This window comes from Falco biarmicus, chromosome 2 (assembly GCF_023638135.1).
Source record: "Falco biarmicus isolate bFalBia1 chromosome 2, bFalBia1.pri, whole genome shotgun sequence".
In the NCBI taxonomy this organism is placed as follows: Eukaryota; Metazoa; Chordata; class Aves; order Falconiformes; family Falconidae; genus Falco; species Falco biarmicus.
Window position 1 is genome coordinate 7,358,486 of NC_079289.1, and position 23,778 is coordinate 7,382,263.

Genomic DNA, 23,778 nt, shown 5'->3' on the forward strand with positions numbered 1-23,778 from the left:
TCCAGTACCATGGCAAATCCTGGTTTTCCATGGCTCAGTGGCGATGTTCAACGGGCCGCATAGGGGAACAGTTACTGGCGTCTTGTTACCCTGTTCTGTCCTAAAACAACAGTGTTTGTGGTAGTCTGCAGAACACGAGCTCTGAAGTGTAGTATTACAAAGAGGCATCCTTACTTTTATAGTGGACTCCAAATCCAAGGGGGGAAGTCTTTTGCAGAGGAACATCCAGCTGTAAAACATCAGTGGCTTAAGATGCTAATGCCATTGGATTTTCTGTTCCTTGCTTGTCACTATAGTGTAACTTTTCAGTCCATTAGCTTCCGCCTTGACCTTATTCTGGCAAACTCCTCTTAGCCCACAGAAGGAGAGCGTTTAATAACTTCTCTCTCAGAAAGCAGCCAAACAAGAACAAACGCTGCAGAACAAGTCTCCTACCCTCGTTTCCCAAAACATGCAGGTCTGAACCTGTGGACAGATTGACTTGTTATATAACCTAGCTGCAGTGGAGGCTGCAAACCTCTCGAAAACCAGACCAGAAGTTAAGTAACCTACATTCCCTGCAGCCCGGGCCGGGGAGAGATCATCCTTGCGCAGTCAGACTATAAAGCGATACAGTCCAGTTGCTTGACTCTACAGGGAAATTGCTCGGAGAGGGTTCAAACCAGCAGTGTGCTGAGGTAAGCACTCCTGTGATCGCTTAAGTGGATTCAGGCTTGCAGTGCAGCCCACCCCGTGCCATTGTGCTTTTTAGGCATTTGATGGATTGATACTTCCCAGTTCCAGCACATGGACTTTAGTTCTACTAGAATGGCTTTTATTACCACACACTTACACGCAGCTTGGGTGATGCTCATATTTCTTTAAATTGCCAGTGAACACTTGTGAGGTTTTTTTTCCCCTTGTTGAAACTGCAAGTTTCATAGCGTTGTGTGCCAGTTAAATACATAACTCCAGCTCACCTGAGGCTTTGCTTGGATTATAGTTGGACATATGGACACTTCTGTGCATCTTGTAGCCTAAGTAGTGTCTCATGGTTCTCGTGTGCAACAGAAACACAGTAAAGAAAAGGTTTTTCATCATTCTGGGAATTTGAGGGTGACTGCTTTAAGTTTTGTCCTAACTGGAGTAGTGAACCCTCACTTTCACTCCCATGGTTAAGTAGGAGCGGGAAGCATTGGCCATGCTGCCAGAAAGTGGGCTGATCAGCCTTCTGTTTTATATATATATGTTGCTCATTTCTGACAGATTTTTCCTGTAACAAATGTATCAAATCCAGATGCCTCATTTGCTGTAGACCATTTGCTTTCTCCATATAAAAGCCTCACACTGGCCTTAACTCTAATCCTATAGAAATCAAGGGGATTTGGGACACTTCACTAAATATGTTTTGCTACAGGCTGTTGCTTCTGGCTTGCCAGGCTGCCTGTGGCTTGTACCCTAATTAGCATGTTTCAGATTTCTTTTTAACTGCCTCTGACCCACACAGGCATTTATGGTAAAAGGCTAAACAGTGACTTGAAGAAGCAAAGTTTCTTTTTTCCAAGGTACAAGTTTATGTTGTCCTGCCATATGCCCTACACATGGTGGTATGCATTATGGGCATGGGCAAAGAGAAGCCTAGAGATGGGCCCTATGTTCACATCACTAGAAAATGTAAATGCCCTTTGGGGAGCGGTGGGAAGAAGAGGAGGCCTTTCTTTGACTGTAAAGCTCTTCGGCATAAGCCATATTCTAATTCTGTGACTAAACGAAAAGCTAAACTAATCACTGAGCAGAACTAATCTCTCTTTCAAGTAAGCCATTTCATGGGGCTTGCATTTCACTCAAAGAAAGCCAGTGTAGCTGAGGGGAGGCGTCTGTTGTGGTGACAACACCACTCGTAAGCATGGATCCCCATTCTCTGGGACACCCGAGCGCTAGGAGTCACCTCAGTCTTTGTGGTAACTCGGGTTACAGCAGGGACGTGTCGAAACTCATTTCACTGTTTGCTACGTGGCAATGCAAGTGAGATTCAGTCTGCGACCGAGGCTCTGACCTTTACGTGTCTACTTGTGAGCCCAGCTTCTGGGGGGCTGTAGTCAGCGGATCCCAGAGTACAGTTCGAGTCACCTGTGACTCAAGGAGATGCCTGCTCGGCAGCGATATCTCAGCTCAACTGGAAAATGAAAAATTTGACTGAGGTACAGGGTAAGCTGAGACATTACATTGATACAAGGTTTTAAAAAAAGTTTCTTAAAAAAGCTTTGTTCCAAACAGCTGATTAACCCGTCAAGGTTTTAAATCAGATAATTCAATGCTTTCACAAGTTTCTAAAGGGAAATGCAGAGGTTGGAAGCCTGCTTGTGCCTGTGGAAAAAACCTGCATTGCGTACTCCTGGTAGAGTGTCCAGGATGTACAATAAGCATAGAAACCCCCTCACTGAATCGATGCACTAAGATACTGTGCTCATACAGACCAGCTACAAACCAAAGATACAGGATTACACAATGTATTTGGCCAATTAAAAAAAAAAAAAAAAAAATTTAAGACTTTCATAATTTTTTTCATGATTCTTTAATTTTTTTTCCATTTTTTTTCCATTTTTTTTTGTTATTTCGATATATTTAGGGGGGTTTTATGGAGACAGATAAAATGCATTTAAACATTCAATTTCTAGCAATAGTTGAGTTGTGCTTGGATAAATTACATTGTTTTAGCAAAGTATGTAATAGTTCTGCGTTTTATGGCAGCCTGTATTTACTCATTCTGTGTCTGATCAAGAGGGAATTCCACATTTGACAGACTGCAAGTGGGGACCACAAAACCTACATATTAACTATGATCCTTTATTAGCTATCTGAGCAGCTATATGTGGACTGAGAAGCCAAAAAAAGTGCACGAGAGTGCTCACAGTGGTAAGGGAAGCAACCTTTCAATTAGCCGTCTGCACACAGACATACCTCTCATTCAACTTGTATGTGTAAATCATGATTCAGGCACTCAAAAATAGTTTCCACAAAGCCCAGTGCCACACATTCCTTGAAGAACAGAGCAAATATTTAATGAACTGAGAATGTTACATTTCTGCGTTAACAGCACAGCTTGTTTATTTTTCACCAACCTTTTCTTTAGATAAGGCCTTGATCATCTGGGCTGTGATGTGCCCATCTGATTTACCAATAACACCATCTTCTGTGTGGCTCCTGCTTGGCATTTCTTCTGGTTCTTCATGAATAGGCATGGCTCTTCCAACCACACACATTAGCTTTGTCTCCAGAGGACCCAGTTTTAAGTATTCCTTAAGAAGAAAGAATATAATTCTTCTGCAATTACATAGAAAAGCAACCGTTCTTAAAAAAAAAACCAAAAACAAACCCTAGCAACTTTCTTTTTAAAAGCAACTGTAACGATGCTGCCCTGGGTTTGCTGTGTTTGGTAGCATCAGTGTTAATGGGCTTGGTCTACAAGCCAGCTCGGCTTAGGAGGCTGCAGCCATGCTGCCCTCTTCTTTTCCTGTGTGTTTTCACTGATGACACTTTCTCTGCAAACTAAATTCTGCTCTCAAGTTCAGTTCTGTGAGAAGAATTAAACTAATCCAACAGTTCACTACTGCCAAAAGAGAGGTCCGAGCTCAGCCATGTGCTTCCACCACGGCTGTTCTGGCTCTGGTCTTCTCCAAACCTCTGAGTCAATTTGGTTGAATAACCCAACAGAAAACTAATTCAGGAGGAGAAAAAAAGGCAAGGTTTTCTGCTGGGTTAGGGAGTGAATCAGCTACAGAAAAGGCTGATGTGCACTCTGCCTTCCCTAAGGGCAGGAGCAGGCCCGCAGAGCCAAGGCCAGGGAGAGGGGGAAGGAACCCTGCAGTGCAAGCCCTTGAATCACCTGTCTTTAGTAAATGCTTTCATAATAGTTGCCAATGCAACTCCACTGTCAGCAGTTATACCTTCATTGTTAGGAAGTACAAGAACGTCAGCAGCACCTACGGCCCTCAGCAGGGTGGGCTATGCAGTGCTAACAGCAGGAAGAAAGAAGTAAAGCTAGCATTCCTCTCCCGAGGCAACAGCTGCAAGGGAACAAGCACCTGCAGAGAACGTTTTTGTTACGTGTTCAGCTTTTCTCTCTAATGACTCTTCAGGACCGAGCCACTCCTGATGTTATCTCTGATCAAGGCAACAGGATGATTTCTCTGAAGACAAGCTGCATGGTATTAATCAAACTAATAACAAATTACTAGAAAAAGAGTTGTAGCTGGGGTTATTTTTGTGTGTGTGTGTACGTGTCTCTTTAAACTCCATAATGAGTAAGTTTGAATAAAATATTCAAGAGTAAAGAAACATTATGGAGAAGTATCTTTACACAGCAAGCCCTGCAGTCTGCACCACGGCTATATCATCTTTAATTTGCAGTAGAAATTGATGATGTAGAGTAATATATTTTCTAAGAATAGTTAGTTTATTAAGAAATGTATTCAAGTTTTCATAACAAGAATGTAGTATCAAAGGCACCCAGGAAACATCTTTTTGCAAGCTAGGATTGAAGACCTCCTGAAGCAGCTGCCAGCACCTCTTTTGAGAGCCACACAAACTGCTTATTTACATATAACCTGTACCTTTTTATTTTCTCAGCCCCTGTATTTTGCACCCAGGAACACCTTCATCCTAGCTTTCTGTTGAAGGAATAAATTACTTGTTGAACATTTAATGCTCCTATGCAACATAAATTCTAAAGAACCAACATCCAAGCAAACAATTCTATGCAATACCACAGAAAACTGTCACTAGCTGACACTCGGGATTCTTGCTAGGGGAATTTCATCCTGACACTCACATATGCTGATTCCTAGGACAGCATTCAATTGCCAGAATAACGCATCTTGTGCTACGAGAAATGCCCTAAAGCATCCAAAACATCCAGGTGAGACTGGCCTATATGACACAGAACCTATATTCTTTTGGCCCAGCATCTGAAGGACAGGGAGTGTCCTAACGATCTCAAATAGAACCAGATGCCTATGATTAAGCATCTGAGTGGCACACTAGGTAAAAGACATTGGAGTTTTCTCTGCCATAAAATCACTGGGAGTAGAACGCTCCTGGAAGTAATTCATGCTCCATACAGAAAGATGTTTGTGTCAGTGAAAGACCTGGTAACTTTAACTCGTACCTGGAAATCTTCTTCAGCTTTGTACAACAAACTATCAACAGGTGGAGTGAATGACTTTTCCCACAGCTCCTCATCACTGTCTTGAGGCTTCTCATTCTCTGTTTTAGACTGAATCTTTGGAAAGGCTTTCTTTTTCTGACAGGAGACCGTGTCACTTCTGAGATTTTCATCTCCATCTGTCTTTGCTTTTTAAAGAGAAGAACGTTGATGTGTATGCAATCATTAAGCCTTATGAAAATCAGAATTAGTACATGATATGAGCATTGCCTGCAATCTTTAATGTGGCTTGGCCAGTGCAATGCAAAGAACAGCTTGGTAGGATTTTAATTGGCAATCCAAGCCAAATGTTGATTTTGCTCACTGATTTTTCTATATTTATTTCTGTTCACAATTTCTGATCAAGCTCAGGGACTGAAATTGATTGGAAGTTAGAAGTAATGGGTCTGTGGACAGGCCAGGAGGAAAAAAAAAAAGAGCTTTTATCAGTTCAACTTAAATCTTACATAGTCCTGAAAAAAAAATATGGGACAGGCAGCAAAAACAAGTATAATTTTTTAGTATATCCATGTATCTATATCTACACATACCCAAGTTCCTGAAACACAGCTAGTCTACTTATAACTCCCCTGAAGAACTCACATTTGCAGTTCATGATTTCCCAGGATGGCAATTCTGGGAATTTGCCCGGGACAATGCCCTGACCCCAGCTTACTGAAACAAAACCTACTTCTCCCAGTAACATTTGTAAAGGTCTAGCAAAGGTGATAGAGCTGAACTGTTTGAAGCAAACATATTTCTAATTCAGAAATCTTAGTCAACATGTTTGCTGGTGCCTGATGGTTCCAGAAAGGCCCACCAATGGCTGGAACTGATCAGAACTTCAACAAACTTGTTCGCGTATCCATAACTGTATGGCTTCAATTTTTGAAATTTACCCCTTTGATGTAATTTTGTCCTTTTGCCCCCTATTTCTTCTGCTCACACAGAGATATAAAATAAAACATGAATCCATAAAAAGCCACCCTAAATAAAACAAGAATCCATAAAAGCCACCCTAATTAGATAAGCACAGTCACATGGTCCTTCTTGCCTAATGGTATATTCTTTTCCAGGGCACACCTACCAGAATAGATTGGGATTCAGCCCAAAATTCAGTACTGCTTACCAAGATTTTCAGCTCGGGCTGAGCTCCACGTAGCTTCATCTGCTCTTGCCAGGGATTTATTTCTAATCTAACTGCAGTATATCTCTGTGAGCTGAATGAATGTAAAGTGCATGTACACTTCAAGTGAAAGCCCATGTAGAGTTCAAGAGTGTCCTCTCAGGGACAAGATACAATGAAGTTATGATGATATGCATCAGCAAAGAACTGATTAAGATATGAATCATATCTGCATAAAAGATGGCCAATCCTGTTAACCACATGCCAGGCTAGCTCTATATCAGTAATTATATTCAACAATCTAAACATCAACTTCAATTTTAAAACTGTATTACAGGTAGATTGCGGTTTTGTCTTCTTAACACAAACTGCAGTCTGTCATTGCTGTAGTGGCTGCAATTAAGTGGGAAATTAATCACCATGTCAAACAGGCAGTTTGATAAAAAAGAAAATAAAAGTATGTAAATGTTCAGTAACTTATAAGTTCTAAGCTGCTGGCATGTGCATTACCTGCATGTTTTCTATACTCTGCTTCTTTCATTTCATCCTTAGGAAATTCATCTTGCAAGCCAGCAGTCTGGGTAAGAAACAAATGCCTATGAAATTAAAAACATAAATTGATACTTATATTAGAGGTCTGAATTTTCTTTCTAAATTGTTCTGTGCAATATTTTGGGGTGATGGGAAGGGCACCCTTTCCGAAAGCCATTTGCCTGCTTAACCACAAATGCGCAATGGTTTAAAAATGCAATGGAGGCAGCCAGGTAGCTTAGTGGCTAATAAGCTGCTCTTTTTTTATTCTTCGTTCCTAAGTTCAACTATGTCCATGAGACTAAAGGAAAACAAATGTTATAGTCTCCAGTCAGTCCAAGACTCAAACCACAGCTGGCAACTCTTGCTTAAAAGCAGTCCAAAGTTTGGAGAGGAGAGAAAAATGGTCATTTCTTAGACTTGGAACTTTTTCATGCAATATGGCTAAAAACACTGAGCTGGGACTGGATAAATGAAGATGGATCATTCCCATTGTTACACCGTGGTTTTAATATCATTAGTGTCTGCATTTTGCAGCTAAATTAATCTTTCTCTAGGGAACAAGTTAAATAATTGCAATACAAAGGAACTATTATTACAGACACATCTACAGACAGACCTATCCCAAGGCCTCTTCCTTGCTCAGTACCAGGTCATCTGTTTCACTTGAGATTGCAAAACCCCATATATTTGCATATTAATCTTCACATCCTTGAATGTTTTGCCAACACTAAAGGAAAAATCTATTACTCAGCACTTGGATGGAGAAGCTGGGTCTGAGTCAATTAAAACGGAGAGAAACTATTTCCAAGCCCCAGTAGTATCCCCACTAAAAGAAAGCGAGTGTCACTAGGTCTTAATCGATTATAAAAGAACCCCATTTCTTTCCCGAATTTTGGTATTTGGGAGGTTTCAATGTTGCTATCATCCTTCAGAGATACAAGTCCCACTCAGTTAAATCCTGCCTCCCCTCAACTAGAAAACTACCTTGGCTTTGTTGTGGGAGAGCCCAAATAGCTCTAGAGGCAGAAGGCAACATTATCTTTTTAAAAAATTAATCACTTTTGAATTTGTAAGGCATCATTTTACCTGTGTGCTTTCAGATTCTGAAGTCTGCTATTGACCAGTTTTGTCACTAAACCAATATTTTCTTCTTCCAGGAGGTTGATAGAGGCTTTCAAATCACTTACTTCCTTTTGGTACATCTTAATCTTTTGACAATTAAAGAAAAAAACAACCAAGAAAGAGAAAAAAAGAATATAATATTACGAAGTCTATAGCTATTTTGGAAAGCTTTAATAGTAACTATCTTCATAGCACATGCCTAGAAAAAATGCAGCTTTATCAGCAAGACCACATTTGGTGGAGAAACAGTGACACTTTTTTTAGGCAAGGGGAAGGCCTCTCTGGCTCTTTCACACCTTTATTAGGAGCTTTTACTGGGACAACTCTGTCAATCACAGCCACACATTTGGGCTATGCAGCCCTGATAGTAAGCCTTCTCATGCAGCCAAACAGGTCTAGTAGGCAGAAGCTCTGGATTTTTTCATTTTTGCTTTCACATTAGAGCTTTGAGAGAGAAAAACCTTCTTTGCAGAGTTAAATTCAGGATCCTGCTCAGCTAGTGTTGCTTTTCTAATTCCTGCCTATACATAAGACCTTCCTACCCAGAATTAGTGAAGCTTTTGGTCCAAGTAAGCTATGATGTTGGCTAAACTGCAGGTTCTACTTTCTTTTGGACTGGTAATCGCCCCATGTTGCCATAAAGTTTTACTAACAAGGGATACTAGTTATTCAGTTCCCACAATTCCTCTTACTTTTCCTGAATTTCTTACCCCACTTCACAAGGAAGTGGAATGTACTATGGGACAGGTACCTTCCAAGAAATTTTAGCCGTAGGCACATGTTTAAAAGCAGCACCTAGTGATCTGAATGCATCTGTTCTCACCAAAGCCAAATTAACCCAGCTATACTCATCCAAATTTGCAGTTAAAAACTAGTTCCCATTTCTTCCAGGGATTAAAAAAAGTGCAAATGACAGGGCAGTAACCAGTAACAGGACATGGCTTGGCACAATGAGGTGATGCAGCTTTGCACCATCTTGGTGTGACACAGTAACTGTAGAAAAATGTGACTTAAGTCTCCAAATCTGTTCAAATTTCAAGGTAACTAGTTTAGTGAAGGTAACTAGTTTAGGGTTGCTTTGGCAAGTCATTTTTCAGTTGGTTGGCCAAACTGAAAAAATGATGAATTTTGAACTGAGACAAAACTGAAATTTTTTATTTATCTCCCCAAAAGAAAATACTGGAAGAGTCTGTCAGCTACATATAAACATTAGCCTAAAAGAAAATATTACATCTGTATAAGAAAAGCAGAGAAAATGAAAGGGTGAATTCAGAGGACTGGGGAAGTTAGTGATAATAGTTTGGACTTCCAGAATAATTCAAAGCACTAATTCATAACATAGGAAACTTCTAGTTGAGAGGAAAAACCCAAATCCCTCAACTCTGCAGTGAGGGCCCCTCAGGACATGAGTACTCCAAAGTGTACCTCTCTTGTTGACACTGCCTAACATGGGTAAGATTCCTAAGTGTTCAGTGAGAAAGGGAGATGGGAAGGGAATTCGTACTCATTCAGTGATAGGATGTATAGATTTGAGCTCCGGTTTGTTTATACAAATCAAAACAGTAATTCTTTCCTATTGGCCCCTACCTCGTTGCCTAAGAAGCTGTGGTTTGGACATCCACCCTGGCAAGTTAAGGATGCAAGCTCAGAGCTTATTAAAGGGAAGAAAGCAAGCTGTATCCCTGCACACAGGCAAGTATCTTAAACCAGTAAGTAAAATGGGGAAACCTCTGCCAGGTTTGTTGGTGTAGCACAGAGAAATAATAACGTCATTCATTTCCCCAAAAGTTTTGCTCAGTTCTAAACGGTGAGGTTATAAAGGTGGGAAAGGGTATTGCTTCCCTCCAATGTCTTGCCTAGATTTGATCGTAACAAAGAACCTGTATTGATTGGAATAAACAATAAAACTTTCACTGTGGAAAAATCAGTTTCCTAAATTTGGCTCACAAAACAGTTTTTTCTTGATGAGGAAAGTTACAAAAGTCTAATATGTAGCTCTAAATTGCCATTAAAGGATAGTATAAGAGCTATCAATTAATCATTTACAACTATATACGATCCTGATTTTCCTCTCTTCAGTGTACTATTCTCCAGGGTTTCTTTATTATGTCCCGTTTAAAGCTGTCTCAAAGCTCTTTCTCCAAAATGTTTTCCAACATCCATATCTGTTTCCTTTCAATACTGCAGCACTAGAACTTTAATGCAATTCAAAACTACACTCTTCAGGTACTTACATGGTTGAACTTTCACATTATATAGTAACTCAGTTTCCACAGATACTTACTTGTATGGAACGTTGCAGCCCTTCACATAACTGCTGCTGGGGCAAGAAAAGGGGTCCTTCATTTGTGAAAGTAGATGTTCACCTTTTACCTTTATTCAGCACATACACTGTTTGCTACTCAGGATTACAGATTAATTACAGGAAAAGAGCTCTCCTTTTCCTATGAAAGTCTTCAGAGGTTTGTCACTAGAAACAGTTACAACTGTAGGCCATGGTATTTCACACCTGAACTACGATGATAAACTGTACACAGGTGATTCTCTTACCTCTTCTTTCAGCCATTCATTCTCTTCAATTTCTCTGCGACTGTTTTTGTCTAAGCATCTTAGGGCATTCTGAGAAAACACGATTTAAGATCATCTCCTCTGAAAGCAAGACTTTGACAGTGCTGCATACTATAAAGAACCTTCTGCTGTTTAGCAGGAGATAATTAAGAAACATCCACACAACAGACTGTAGCATTGAATCCCCTGAGGGATTACAAGGGGATTTAGTCCACAAGACCAGCTGTTTCTTCATCATCCTGTACGGTGTGGTTTATATGTCAAGCAATTTACCAATATTTTGTAAGTTCCCATATTAAAATAGGACATTTCCTTTTGGTCTAACACATTCTGCTGTGTTCTCACTACTGCTCAAATCTTCCTGTTTTCAGGAAATCAGACAGAAATTTAGCTATTAAAAAACCCAAGCAAAATCACAAATTAGGCAGTACTGATCTATGACAAGGAGACATCTATGCTAACGAGCCAAGGCTACAATTTAATTATTGATGTCACTAAGTGGAAAGGAACAACTGGGAAGGAAGATGCTTCTGTAGATCACCACAAGCACAGTCCTTTGGATTATGTTCTCATGTGACTGAAAAGTCCAGCATGGAAGCCAGGGGAATTTAAATACCTAATGGGCCCAACCAGTGATTTGTACTGGTGTGCTCTGCATACAGTGTAAGAAGTCATCACCATAAATGCATTGTAAATCATATTTGCAAATCAGAGCTGGCAGAGATGACAATGTATCAATAAGCCTAAATTTTACTGTAAACTGCGTTATTTTGGCATTTTAAAAATGTTGTACTTTATAAGTACAAGGCAACAACTTTTTCTTTTTTCAAAATTATGTATGCTTCCATGCAGACAATCTCTTAGTGCTATTTTTTTCTGAAGTCCATACAAATGTCAAAATCAAAGTCACAGCAAAAGTGACATGTTCTTGAACAAGTCATATCAGTGCGTGGTGCCCCACTTTCCCATACCTCCTTTGTCAAATTGCTCAGGCTACTCATTGTTAGCCTGATGTAAAAAGGAAAAAAAAAAGTACATGTGTGTATAACAATAACCAATGCTATGTTTAGTAAGAAGTTTTACAGTTTATTTTACTCCTAATTTATTAGAAAAGTTTCAAATCTTAATTTGAGATAAAATAATTATTAATGCAGAGTAGATGACTGCTAACTAAGATGAAGTTAGCACTTTTGAAAAAGGCAGAAGGAATACCTCATGAGCCTGTTCCTTACTTAACTCCATGTGCCTCTCAAGCAGTCTGTCATTTTCTTCTTTCACTGCTTTCAAAGTGTTTGTGTAATATTCTTCAAAACAAAAAAAGAAAATCAGAAACCATTATTTGACATCAAATTCTGCTGAAAACAAATAGATAATCAGCATGTTGTTCCTAATCTGTAACTTATTAACCAGCATCACATGCATAGATGCTCCACAGAAAGGATTCAAACATTCTTCTCCACAGAAACTGTCCTCCTAAACCCAAGTTATTGTAGTCTGAACTACAAAACTAAAACCTGAAGTGGCTTACACATTTCTGTTGGCAACTACAACAGCTGAGCAATTCACTGCTACAATATTGGGATCTTAGCATTAAATTTTGTCTCTATCAATCACAGAACTCCTGGAGTCATGCAAGAGATTTGCTTAGAAAACTTGTTTTTTAGGTATAGAAGCATATTGGATCATCTTATCCATGTGGCTTTTTTTTTTCCCCGACAGTTATTATACAGAGCCTAATACATTTTCTGACTTATCTAAGCCTTCCAGGGTGTTCTAATTTGACAACAGGACAAAATAGAGAATGTGGCAATTGCCTCAAATATTTGCTTTCATCGTTACTTGTGGTCGTTATTTAGGAAGCGTCTTACGTTAAACTGAATTTATTTGGCCTCAAGTTCTAATCACTTGGTATTTAATTATTTCACCCTTCTCTTCAGTTGCTTTTGTGCTATTCTAAATAGCCCACTGCTCCTTAGTATTTTCTCCTTTTGAAGGAATGAATGACACTGTAGTAATTTCAAGGAAAGCACTTCATACTTGTTCCAGAGGCTTAAAATTCAGCCTGGCTCTGCACTTGTGTTGCAGACAGCCTATTGCTGATCTGGCTGTAAATGAGTATTTGGTCACGGACCCACTGTGGAGTCAAAGGCAGTCAAATATGAAAGGTGCATTAGTTGTGCATTAGTTCTTAATTTAACACTGTGGAAACTGGCCTGCTGTAATCAATCCACCATCTAGACTTGGCAGAATGAAATGGAAGTACTTACATACTATAACTAATTCATCTTTTCATTCTTTCAGACAAGTAAACAAGCTGAGTTGTACTAGGAGAATGAAGAGAAGGAGGAACTGTTCAGACATACCTGCTGTTTCTAAGGAGGCTATTTTCCCTAACTCTCACTGGAACAGTTTCCCCCACACCTCATGTAAGTGTATAGCATTCTTTTTCTTCCTCTTCCCTCCAGCAATTTTGTTTAAAATGTCACCCCCAGACTACATGAACAGTGCCAGCATCAAGCCCTTCAGTGGTACCTACAGAGACAGAAACCTTTTCATCTATGTTTATTCCCTAAGCCTGTTGCACATTCGAGAAGTGAGCAAGCTGACTTTGCTTCTGCATTACTCTGGATGCTTGTTAGATTTTTCTTTCTTTCTTTCTTTTTTTTTTTTTTTTTTTTTTTTTTGTGCAGGCTAGAAGGCTGTACTCCCAGGCTACTTTATAAGTTTCATTTTAGGAAGTTGAGTAAAATATTATGCTAACATCCAGTACTGGCAGCATCATTTTGCAGTATGTTAATTAGGCAACTGCTATATATACCTCTCTAACTGTCTTTCTATAAATACACTTCCGTTTGACCACAATTTTTTGGCTCTGTATCCTGTGACATGCATGAGGTCAGACTGAATGTTCTTACTAGCCCATTCTGGCATTCTATATAAAAGCCCATTCTCTTTTTCGTATTTCAGCAGCTCTATAGGAAAGTTACATTGATTAAGAACACAGAAAATGCATAATGAAAAATATCAACCTCTCCTGAATACAGAGATGGATACCTGACAAGCTATCTGGCAACACAGAAAACACAGATCTTAATCATGATAAAATATGTTTTAAGAAACAAAAAGATAGCTTAGCTGGCTCTTATCCACAGTAGTTGATGCCTGGCAATGGTTGGCACAATATACAGAGACCCTTAGAGCAGTGTCACTGCCTGTTACTACCAGCTGCTTGGCTGTGGTCATGCATACTGAGAGGGACATAGAGGAAGAAAACCAGGACATCCTTCTCCCCTTAGAAGCATGGGTTATGTAACAGCAAAATATTGAAATGATTTTAAAATAATGCAGTAGTAAGGAAATCTTTGTGAAGCACTCAGCACCAGAATACATAAACTCTCAAATGAATTCCACTGTTGTGTCAGTATTGAAGCAGTTCCCAGTATTTGTGTATGTCTGTACTGTCAGTTTTGCAGGGCCTCCCTCATACAGGAGAGGATGCAACTCGGAGGCAAAGTTCCGACCACTGGCTAAACAGCTCCCTCTAGTTCTGTGTTTAAACCAGTATGCTCAATCGACAGCCTGTTCCAAGAGTGAGCTCATCGCACTTTCCTGTCAAAGGAGTTTTCAACATGTGAAGTGCTTGCAGCATGCTGAGAAGCAACAACAGCAGACAACATTTTCAAGTATGGCCTGCTAAGGGAATCCCGTGTGTAGGTGACCTAGATATATGTAGATTTATTTTTAGGAAATTGCTGTCCTTTGCAGTAACGTTTCTTAAAAATGGGTTGCCTGTATTTTATAAGAAAATCATCAGAAGACGAGCTTATCAGTTTCTTTAAATGTTCATAATTTCTGCAACTTTGTCAATTTCTTTAGTAAAGGGACTTTCACAGACACAGAGACAGAGTTCTTCCATTTTACAGGATTATGCAGCCCACCTTAGGTGCACTGCCTTGGAAAAGTTGACAGAAATTCCTAGAACTTGACCTCAAATTAAATTTATAATTTAATTAATTCCTATAAGTAATATACAGACAGCCTGTAAAACTTGCATTACACTAGCTGTAAACTGACCTGTAGTTCTATGAAGGTTATCTTTGACTTCCTTAATGTCTTTTTCTAGATTCATAATCTTGTTGGCCTGTGTTTCACTTCCTACATTTTTGTACTCCAACCAAAAATCTCTCTCACTCTGCTTTACTGAAAGTTTTTGGGCAGTTTCTTCAATTTGGGAGTGCAGATCTATTAAAATAAGAACATCAGAAGACAAGTTCATTACCAATTTTTTCAACTGATAGTCCATAATTCTTACAACTCCATCACATTCTATATTAAAGGCAGTTTCACTGGGACTGGAGAAAGAAGGATGTTTCTTCTACGCTACATTACGACATGATGGCCTCACAGAGTGTCAAGAGCCATTATCACTGCCGAAAACAGTCTGATCTTATCCTGCCAAGGAGGCACAACAGTCTCACTGAAATGTTGTAACCTAAGACATGTGTCTCCCTCAGAATCACAGGGATGGCAGACAGAACTTTCAACAATCAAAACTGGTCATTTTTGCTGACATCAATACTTTTTTTTTTAACTCTTCCAGTGAAGCCAGTGCTCAGGGCTTTCATGGGTTTCAACTGTATAGAAAAAATGAAGCCTCTCTATTTGCACAGTAATATACATCACTTGGAACAGATTAAGCCCCCACAATCTCATACCACGTTGAGAGAGTTTAATTTTGGGGAGAAATATCTTTATGCCTTTTACGCAACAAGGAAGTTGAATCTCTACTTAAAATGCAAAAAAAAGTACTCAATCCCAACTGTGTAAACTGCAGACTGCACTTCCACAACTCACAACATACCTTTCAGAAGTTGTTCTTTGTCCTTAACATACTTCCATTTTGCTTTCAGTAAGTCTTCCACATCATCTCTAGTTACAACCTCCTTTTCATCTTGTTTTTTCTTCTCCTCTTTTATTTTTCTTAGCATGCGCCTGATGTGTGCCTGCTGTTCTTCCTTCAGAAGGTCATTCTACGAAAGAACAACACAAGAAAAGGCATGTATTAAAACATTTTCAAATTAGTTTCAAACTTAAGTAATAAAGAAAAATAAAATCTGACCTAGTGCCAGGATACACTGCAAAAACACTCAGCTAAATACCTATTCTTCATATTAAAAAAGGATGAAGTTGAAGGGAGAGTCTGCAAGTCTCAGAAATTTCTCAGTAATTTCAGGATTGTTACAAGAAAATGAGAGACAAATGACTGCTGTACTTGGTGCAGCACTTCAGTAGTCCTCCACTGCCTGCAAAGAAAGTTCCTTGTGGGTCAATTTAATAAAAATATTTACTCATAGGAGTTATTTACTAGACACCAACATCCTTCATGAGAATGTACCACCTTCATGTAGAAAAGTCATCAACCAGGTCACTTGTATACACAAAAGTAGAGAATCTTGTCAGAGCTGGAATTAGTTATACCTACTGATTCCACAACTGCAATTATAATCCCTTGCCATGACCCTTCAAGTGACACTCAAATTATTTGAAATTACTGATTTGTGTATGTTTGCTCTGAAAGGATACTGTAAAGGAGCAAACTGTAACAGTAACTGCAGCAGCCTGAGCCTCAAGCATTACTCATTCTAGAAGGATTAACTCAAAACCACTCAGAAACATTAAGAAGGGAACAAAGAATGGAGCTAAAAAAAATGTCAAAACATGGCTAAATTAAACAAATAGCACTTCAAGCACACTCTGAAGTACCCTGCACAGTCTAAAATATGGAGTTCTTGAGAGAACATGAAGTAGCAGCAAACTGGGGGAGCAACCATAAAAGACGCCTGCAGAAAGAAGAGCCAAATGCCACTTCTACTGATAGTTAAGGCCACAAGTGAGACACCATCCAGGCATCAACACTGAAAGGACCACCAAGGAAGGCTAAACAGATTGATACTAATAAAAGCAAGGCAAGTATCAGGCATGGGAAGGACAGAGAGGCATTGTTCGATTCAATGTTTCACTGTTACAGGAAGTGCAGGCTGCAACACTGTTTAATCTCACAATCCAGTTTAAGGCTTTTTGAGTGATTTTAATTTATTTAATTAGGTGGCTGTATATATATCCACTTTCGAAGTTCACTGCTTTCAGCTATCAGATGCCATATGATGGTTCTTTATATACAGTTCTTTATTTGCAGTTCATATGTACGGTTCTTTAAAGTGTCACTCAGGTACAATCAGTAGTTACATAACTGCATTCTAAACATGACCCAACACAACTCTCAAGCCACAAGAAAGTGAGTCTTCATCAAGCAGTGCTACAAATTGCACCCAGACAATTGTGTGATGCTCGTTCCTCTTTGTTCAGTTTTCATTAAAACGAAATTTGCAAGAGTAACTAAGCTGTCATAGAGACCTGTGCAATTCCAGATCACCTTAGAAGTGAACCAAGAAGGTCAGCAAATCTCAATATTTGGTTAGAGCTGCTAACGTTACTGACAAAAAAAAATAATAATGAAGTTAATACCGTTTTTTCTTTACGCACTGAAATATTGAGGAATATGTGCAAGATTGTTTAAAAAGGCACACCTGAATGTACTGCAGTAAAGTTACCTACTAAAAGGGGGCTTGCTGTGCTCTGTTTGCTTCAGAGTAAGATTAAATACTTAGGCGGTTACAGAAAACACCTCCACTGAACTCACATTACCTTACCGCTGTCTGCTATTCTGCAATGTTTTACCACTGCAGCTCCTTTTTTGCATGGCTATATTTAGGACATTTATGCTTTATGCCACAGTTAATTCAGATCACACTTAACTTTTAGCACATAAAGTGACTCACTAACGCTAGTTTCATTGACCGTAAGAAATACACTGCAACGACTAGTTTCAGTGAATGTAGTATTAGGACTGAAAGAATAAAATCGAATCTGCAAGTTAAAATACCACATATATAATGTGTTGAGAGAAGGATGCACAGTCACTTACTCTTTTATGATATTCTTTGTTCTTTTTTTCCACTTGTTTCAGATCAAATAAAACCCGATCAATTGCTGCTTCTTTTGTCTTAATTCTGTGGAGAAAGAGTAAAGAAAGAGACATTCTTACAAAAACAGAAGAGAGGAATGTTACTTAAGCTAGATTAGATGTAAATACTACTGAAATGTTTATATTCATATCATATTGCTTGACCCACTTGGGTTGATACCACTATCCGCTTACTATGTGTAAAGAAATTATTTCCCATATACATCTAGACTGTCATGTTAGTTTAGATCTCACACTCCTACTGGGAAACACACTCCCCAATTATGCTGTTCTTTTGTAACCGCTAGAGAGGATTAAGCTGAATTATTCTTTCTGGACGTGGTTTAGCTGACCTATTGCACCGGTCTTTTTTAGGACAAGGATATTTGCGTTCCAGAAATATTTATTTTCCACTCACTATAGAGGAAGCCTAGGCAACTAACTCAGACATAGATCAGATGAATCCCAAACTGGAAAATTAAATGGGATTCAGTTTTTCTGAAAATGTGGTTTGTTGAGCTTCATAAACTGCATTTATACACCAATAACTTGTTAGCCTTTAAGAAGCCCTAAGGGAATAGGGACTGCAGCCTGAGTAGTATCTTCTGAGTACATTTACACATTTTTGTCGAAGAACCAGCTTACTGCTTTCACAATTTTCATAGACTTATTTATCATCTTCTTTGCCACAGCTGTAAAATAAGTATTTTTTTCTGATGTTCATTCTTCTAGAAGAAGAAATACTGGGTTGCAAATGGTATCTGTTTGCAGAATTCTCTGTAATCTTTCCCTCTGTTCCCAGAATTAATTCACCATATGGCACATCAGAGCCAAGTATTACAATTATCACAATATCTTTTACTGTTCCTTGAGGTTTTGTTTTGGGGGGTGGGGGTGGGGGGGGTGGGGGGGTGGGGTTGCCCCTCCCTATTAAGTTGTTTTAAAAGAAGATAATTTTTTGCTGGCTAAGTTCGAATCACTCAGTCACACAAATTGCAGGTTATTAGATTTGCATCCTCTGGTGTCAGTGTGCTCCAAGGTATTCTTCAGGTTTTCTATTAAGTACAAGGATATTAATTAAAGAGACTAGAACAGAGATATGGAAGTATGGTGGTGATGGCTACAGCAAAAATATATCACTTATTAGACAGAGGTGACAGCTTGGCCACACAGTATGACCTCCTAAATTACCTGCCATTTTAAACCATTTCTGTATCTTGAATACTGCTGATGTTAATTTCTGCTACTTTAAGATTTTCCATGAAGTGGCAGTCCACATCCATCACTTTGTTAATGCCAAAAATTTATATGAGTAGAATTTGCTAATTTGTTCACTACATATTGGAACTTTCCTCTTTAGATTATTTTTCTTTGGTATTTGCAAGATTAAAGCAACAAAATAGCTAGACTGATGATTCCTTTTGTATTATTTTTCTCAATCCTGTATAGTAGGTTTCATCTAGATGATTTAAACATCTAGAAACAACACTCCTCTCCCGTACCATGACAGTTTTTCCAGTCTGTAGGATGTTACTTGGGCAAGTAATCCATGGGATTTTTGTTCCTAACCAATCCTGAAAGAGAAAACCATACTAAAAATGCAAAATACCAAATTCACTAGGGACAGCAACCATTCTTCAATCCACAGAAGAAAAATCAGGAATGGAAGTTAAATAAATACTATGCACTCTATAAATCTTGAAGCCAAATGTGACATTCACTTATGTGATTATGCTGCTTTGTTCAATTAAGTGGTACAGAAAATTTATAGATTAGAGAGGTAAAGAAGGAGAGGGAAAGAGAGGAAGATAAAGACAGAAAGAAAAATACTTTTCTTCCCTTTTCTCCCTACCGTTGCTGTAGAAACTAAATATGTTTAGTGTCAGTGGACGCTGTGTCAGTACAGAACCCATTTCAGTGGAAGACTCTTCAGACAAATGAGTCATTTGCTTGGATATTTGAATATGCCTAACAATTTTATCAGGAAGTGGTGCAGGTTTTTTTTTCGGCCTAGCAATACAGTTTGCTTATTTCTTAGCAAAATAGATGGGTTTGTTGACTTTTTGGATGGTATTTATTTGTTATATGATTCAGCTAAATCGAGTCTTGTTTCGCTGTGGAAACTTGTACTCTGTTCTTTGTGAAATGAAATAGAAAATCCCGCGTAAACGCTGTGAACTCCTACAGATGTCACTTGAGCTATATTTGGTTGCTCTTCAGTTTGCTTAACCCGCTTTTCATTTCTACACCAAGGCACTACTCCTTGCTCCTAAATGCTGATAATTGTTGAATATTGGATGCTATTGAGGTTTTTACCTCCCAGTTTCTGTCTCTTTGATAAAAGTCAAAGAGCTTCATTTTTCTTCTTCTCCCTATCTACTCAAGAGACTGCAGATCAAATGAATTGGTCTATTTTGTAACTACTTCAGATATTCTCCTCTTGGCCCTTATTTTTCTCTGCTTGATTTTAAAAGACCTTTAAGTTGTCCCTCCATTATTTTCAAAATAAAGCACTTCCCTTGTGCTCTACTCCCAGCTTCACCAAGGGAGCAAATTGTAGATCTTGATGTTCTGGCTAGTGACCACATAATAAAACTCTTTTTGCAAAGTTATAACCTAACGGCATAAAATTATTTCAGACCCACTTAAATGCTTTCTTATAGGTATGGTTTTGAAACTGTATATTTCCAAAATAACCTTGAAAACCCATTGAAAACCCTTGAAAACAAGAACACAAAAGAACAGTACATAACTGCCACAGTCAATCAGCTCAGGCTCTGAACTGGGTAAATTGTCTTTGTAATCTGCTTTATACATTCACATATTCTATATGAGTGAAAAGTTAAATACATTAAACCTACTGAAATTCTAGTAAGGCTTCTGGGAAAGCTGATTCAGGCTCTTTAATTTGCTCTTCCGGTTTCTCCTCTTTCTTCTTCTCTTCCATGTTTTTTGTTGTACTTAGAAGTTAAATCTAAAGACAGGAAAGGACAAGCAGAAAAGAAGGGGGCCGGGGGGGGAAGATAAATGAACGATCTACAAAACGTCGTATGTTCACCAGCTTTTTTCACTTGTGACAAGTTCTTAACAGTTCTGAAATAAACAAAACAATGTTTTTTGACAACAATAATCCTGCCCAGGGTAGCACCCAGGCCCATGTTTTGGGGACATCCTGAAGTGTTGCCCTGAGTAAAGATATGTTCGTGAACAGTGGCCTCTGTCACTAGTCACTTATTGCATCCCTTGCTGCGAGCTGTGTTTCACATTCTTGCAAATCAAACAAGCAGTTTTTCCTTTTCCCATCGTTTGCCTCTGTTTCTTTATCGGGCTTGTTTTATCGAGTCCACTTGTTAATATGCATCTCTCTCCCGCTCCTTCTGTTCTCATAGCACTATGAATATTTGTCTTTCACTGCAACTCTGATATCAGTTTTCATTGTCAGAGCTGGAACAAAACCATTCTCTGAAGTGATATGCATGTCAGCAGTATTCCCTGGGCTTGTTGTCACAACTACCAAGCTCAGAATTCAACTGACAATGAATAGTTCTGTAATGGAACTGGTAGCACATATTATATAAAATAAAAAAGGTCACAAGAAAAGGGCACGTACGAAGATTCTTCACTTTTAGTGGTCACATAATTAAATGCCAAAACCAGATTAGTTCATATAACAGAGGAGGTTTTACTGAATGAGTAGAAACACTGTATATAACCTGTTTTCATATTAAACTGCTTTTCTGAATTTAAGCTCTGAATTCTATCAATTCTCACTCTAATAGCTAAAATTGATAACAACTTGTTCTGTGACTAAATACAGCAGACGGTAGTTTTCCCATTAAAATGAACACAAGGAAACAGAAAGAAATCAGTGGAAAGCCACATAGCAGGCCTGCCAAATCAATGTAAAATCAAGGGAAGGAAGTTAAAACAACTATTGACAGATGCACTCTAATCCACATGCCAGCGCATGCCTTGTCACTGTATTCACTATACCCTGAAGCAAGGCAATGTCAGCTTTCCATACACAAAATAACTTTCTACCCTCGATTAGTTGATGCCTGCTGATGAAACAAGTGTGTGCTGAGGGCAGGCAGTGTGCTATATATTGCAGAAAGGCTTGTAAAAGGGATGTTCACTGTGTGGCAGCTCTACAAGGTAAGTGAAAAGGTAAACATACCTTGGAGTCTAATATCTCCACACAGCTCCTTAGCCCTTGGAATATCTTTTTCATAATGTTTTATCCAGAAGAATTTTATTCCTAGTCTGTTGGAAACCTACTTGTGCAGATTTTGTCTGTTCTGCTGCTGAAGAAAAGTTCAGACTCACAGGGACAGTTGTCTACAGCTGTCAATCACTGCCTTTGCACCACTTGGTTATTTATGTTACTGGTACAGCTAATGTAATTCACAGAAACCTGGAAAATCCTGACTCCTACCAGCTATACTTTTAACTTCTGAAATGTCCCAGATCAAAGTTTTAATGTTTGCTACACGTTAGTAAAATATTTCCACTGTGAAACTTCCAATACAATCATGCCTGTTTCACAGTATCACCACGACTGCAGCAAACCTTACTGACATTTACATCCAAGAAAAAAATCCTTTTGTACCTGAACGTCCACTTGAGTCTGAAGCTATATTGAGTCCTAAATATTCACACACAACCTTTGCAGATAACAATTATACAATATTTTTCATGAAAGTTTTAAAAACCCTAAACACATGACTTTTGCAAGATTGAGATTTTTAAAAAAGGAAGTGAATTAAGAAATCTCACTGAAACAGGAAGTTAGGTATGTAGCATCCCTAGACCCCTCTCAAATTTCCAGTCCAAATGCACAAGTGCAGGATATGGGTTTTAAGTATAAAAAAAGAACTTGTCATCTTTCTTCAGTGCAGAATTAACTGGGCTGGTGTTGATTCCACTTTCACTTGAGAATTCATTGTACTGATTTTCATCAGAAATGGAAGATCACCGCAGCAATCCCCAGCTTTTTTTTTTGTTTTTGCTTTTTTTTTTTCTATCCCTTTCACTAAACAAATAATCAAATACCCTGCTTAAAACTAGATACAAACTGAAACATTTTGAACAGCAGTACTTTGAAAAATTTTGGGGGTTTTTTTTGGAACTCCAGCCCCAGGTGAGCTCCAGCAATATAATTATGAAATTCTTCCTGTGGAGGGACCAACAAAAAAGCCTCCAAGCTGTACAACAAGGTAAAACCCCATACTATAATAACAGATTTGCTGGATTTTGCAAACCATAGAAAATGCACACACATGAGAGAGAAGGGGACGTGTTTAGGGGGACTGAGAATTAACTGCAGATTTTAAACCAGCAGGAAAACATTTGCAGAGGGCAAGATTTATTTCTTCTCTTCTCCCAAACCATCTATGAGGCACAACTCTTCACAGCCCCCCCCCCCCCCCCCCCCCATTATGGCTAGCAGCACTTTCTCAATCAATAACAACACTGTCATTAGAGCCCTAGAAGAAGCTAGAAGATCCCAGGCACTGCCACCCCACTACTGTGACTTTCCAGACACTCCTTGCAGGGACCACCCGCTCACCACTCACCTGAGCTCAGTCACTCTCCTCAGTGCCGCCCACACCAGCACCTGCATTCACACCGTTACCACTGTATCTCAAGCAGCTGCATTAGCAGGAGCCTCCCTCAGCTCCCCGTCAATAATTACCTCAGCACCCTGCAGCCACACGGGGACCTCTTCCCAGCCTCCAAAGCAGGCTAACACCTCCCCCTTGCCCTCAGTCCCGGCATGTCCCTTGCACATATGCCCGCATACTCACCACCAGGCACCTCAGTGGGCAAAGCTGGGCCACCCCTTACAGTGGACGGAGCCTCCCTGTCCACAGCCACCAGACCCCACTGGTCCTGTCACCTGTGCCTAAGCCTTGCCACACCACCCCGCCACTAGCCCTGAGCACCCACCACCGAGGAGTTCCCTATACAGCTAAGCTTTGAAGCATCTCCCCTCATCCTCCCGCCACCCACGCCACTGCCCACATCCGAGTGCCTCCCTCCCGATCCAGGGCCCCCAAGGGTCACCACAACCTCCCGACCCCGGCACCCGGCCAGCACCCGCATCCCCTCCGCACCCACGCACAGCCTGGGCCCCGCGGCGGGCGGCGGGCGGTCAGTCAGGGCCTGCCAACAGCCACCTCCCCGCCAACAGCCACCTCCCCGCCAACAGCCACCTCCCCG

General features: G+C 39.6%; 1 protein-coding gene across 4 annotated transcripts; it reads right to left on the reverse strand.

Moving 5' to 3' along the window:
* Positions 1 to 2,617: 2,617 nt before the first annotated feature.
* Positions 2,618 to 23,778, reverse strand: CCDC83 (coiled-coil domain containing 83). Of its 4 annotated transcripts, none has more exons than XM_056327780.1 (11): positions 23,673 to 23,778; positions 20,418 to 20,530; positions 17,518 to 17,602; positions 15,394 to 15,562; positions 14,607 to 14,774; positions 11,745 to 11,836; positions 10,515 to 10,583; positions 7,929 to 8,050; positions 6,819 to 6,904; positions 5,147 to 5,331; positions 2,618 to 3,278 (listed from the first exon to the last, which is right to left on the reverse strand). In XM_056327780.1, the coding sequence occupies exons 2-11, from the start codon at positions 20,501 to 20,503 to the stop codon at positions 3,087 to 3,089; spliced, it is 1,254 nt and encodes a 417-aa protein (XP_056183755.1). In that variant the 5' UTR covers positions 20,504 to 20,530; positions 23,673 to 23,778; the 3' UTR covers positions 2,618 to 3,086. The 4 variants fall into 4 exon arrangements, with proteins under 4 accessions (XP_056183755.1, XP_056183757.1, XP_056183754.1 ...); XM_056327782.1 differs by having other exon boundaries at positions 23,681 to 23,742; XM_056327779.1 differs by lacking the exon at positions 23,673 to 23,778 and adding an exon at positions 23,133 to 23,532.

What these genes read in the sequence shown, in the direction of transcription:
- CCDC83 (XM_056327780.1), bottom strand. Translation starts at nt 20,503, where the DNA reads ATGGAAGAGAAGAAGAAAGAGGAGAAACCGGAAGAGCAAATTAAAGAG. An exon ending in ATGAATGGCTGAAAGAAGAG is followed by an intron (nt 8,051 to 10,514) that starts GTAAGAGAATCA and finishes AATTGTCAAAAG; the next exon opens with ATTAAGATGTACCAAAAGGA. An exon ending in AGAGTATAGAAAACATGCAG is followed by an intron (nt 5,332 to 6,818) that starts GTAATGCACATG and finishes CTCTTTAAAAAG; the next exon opens with CAAAGACAGATGGAGATGAA.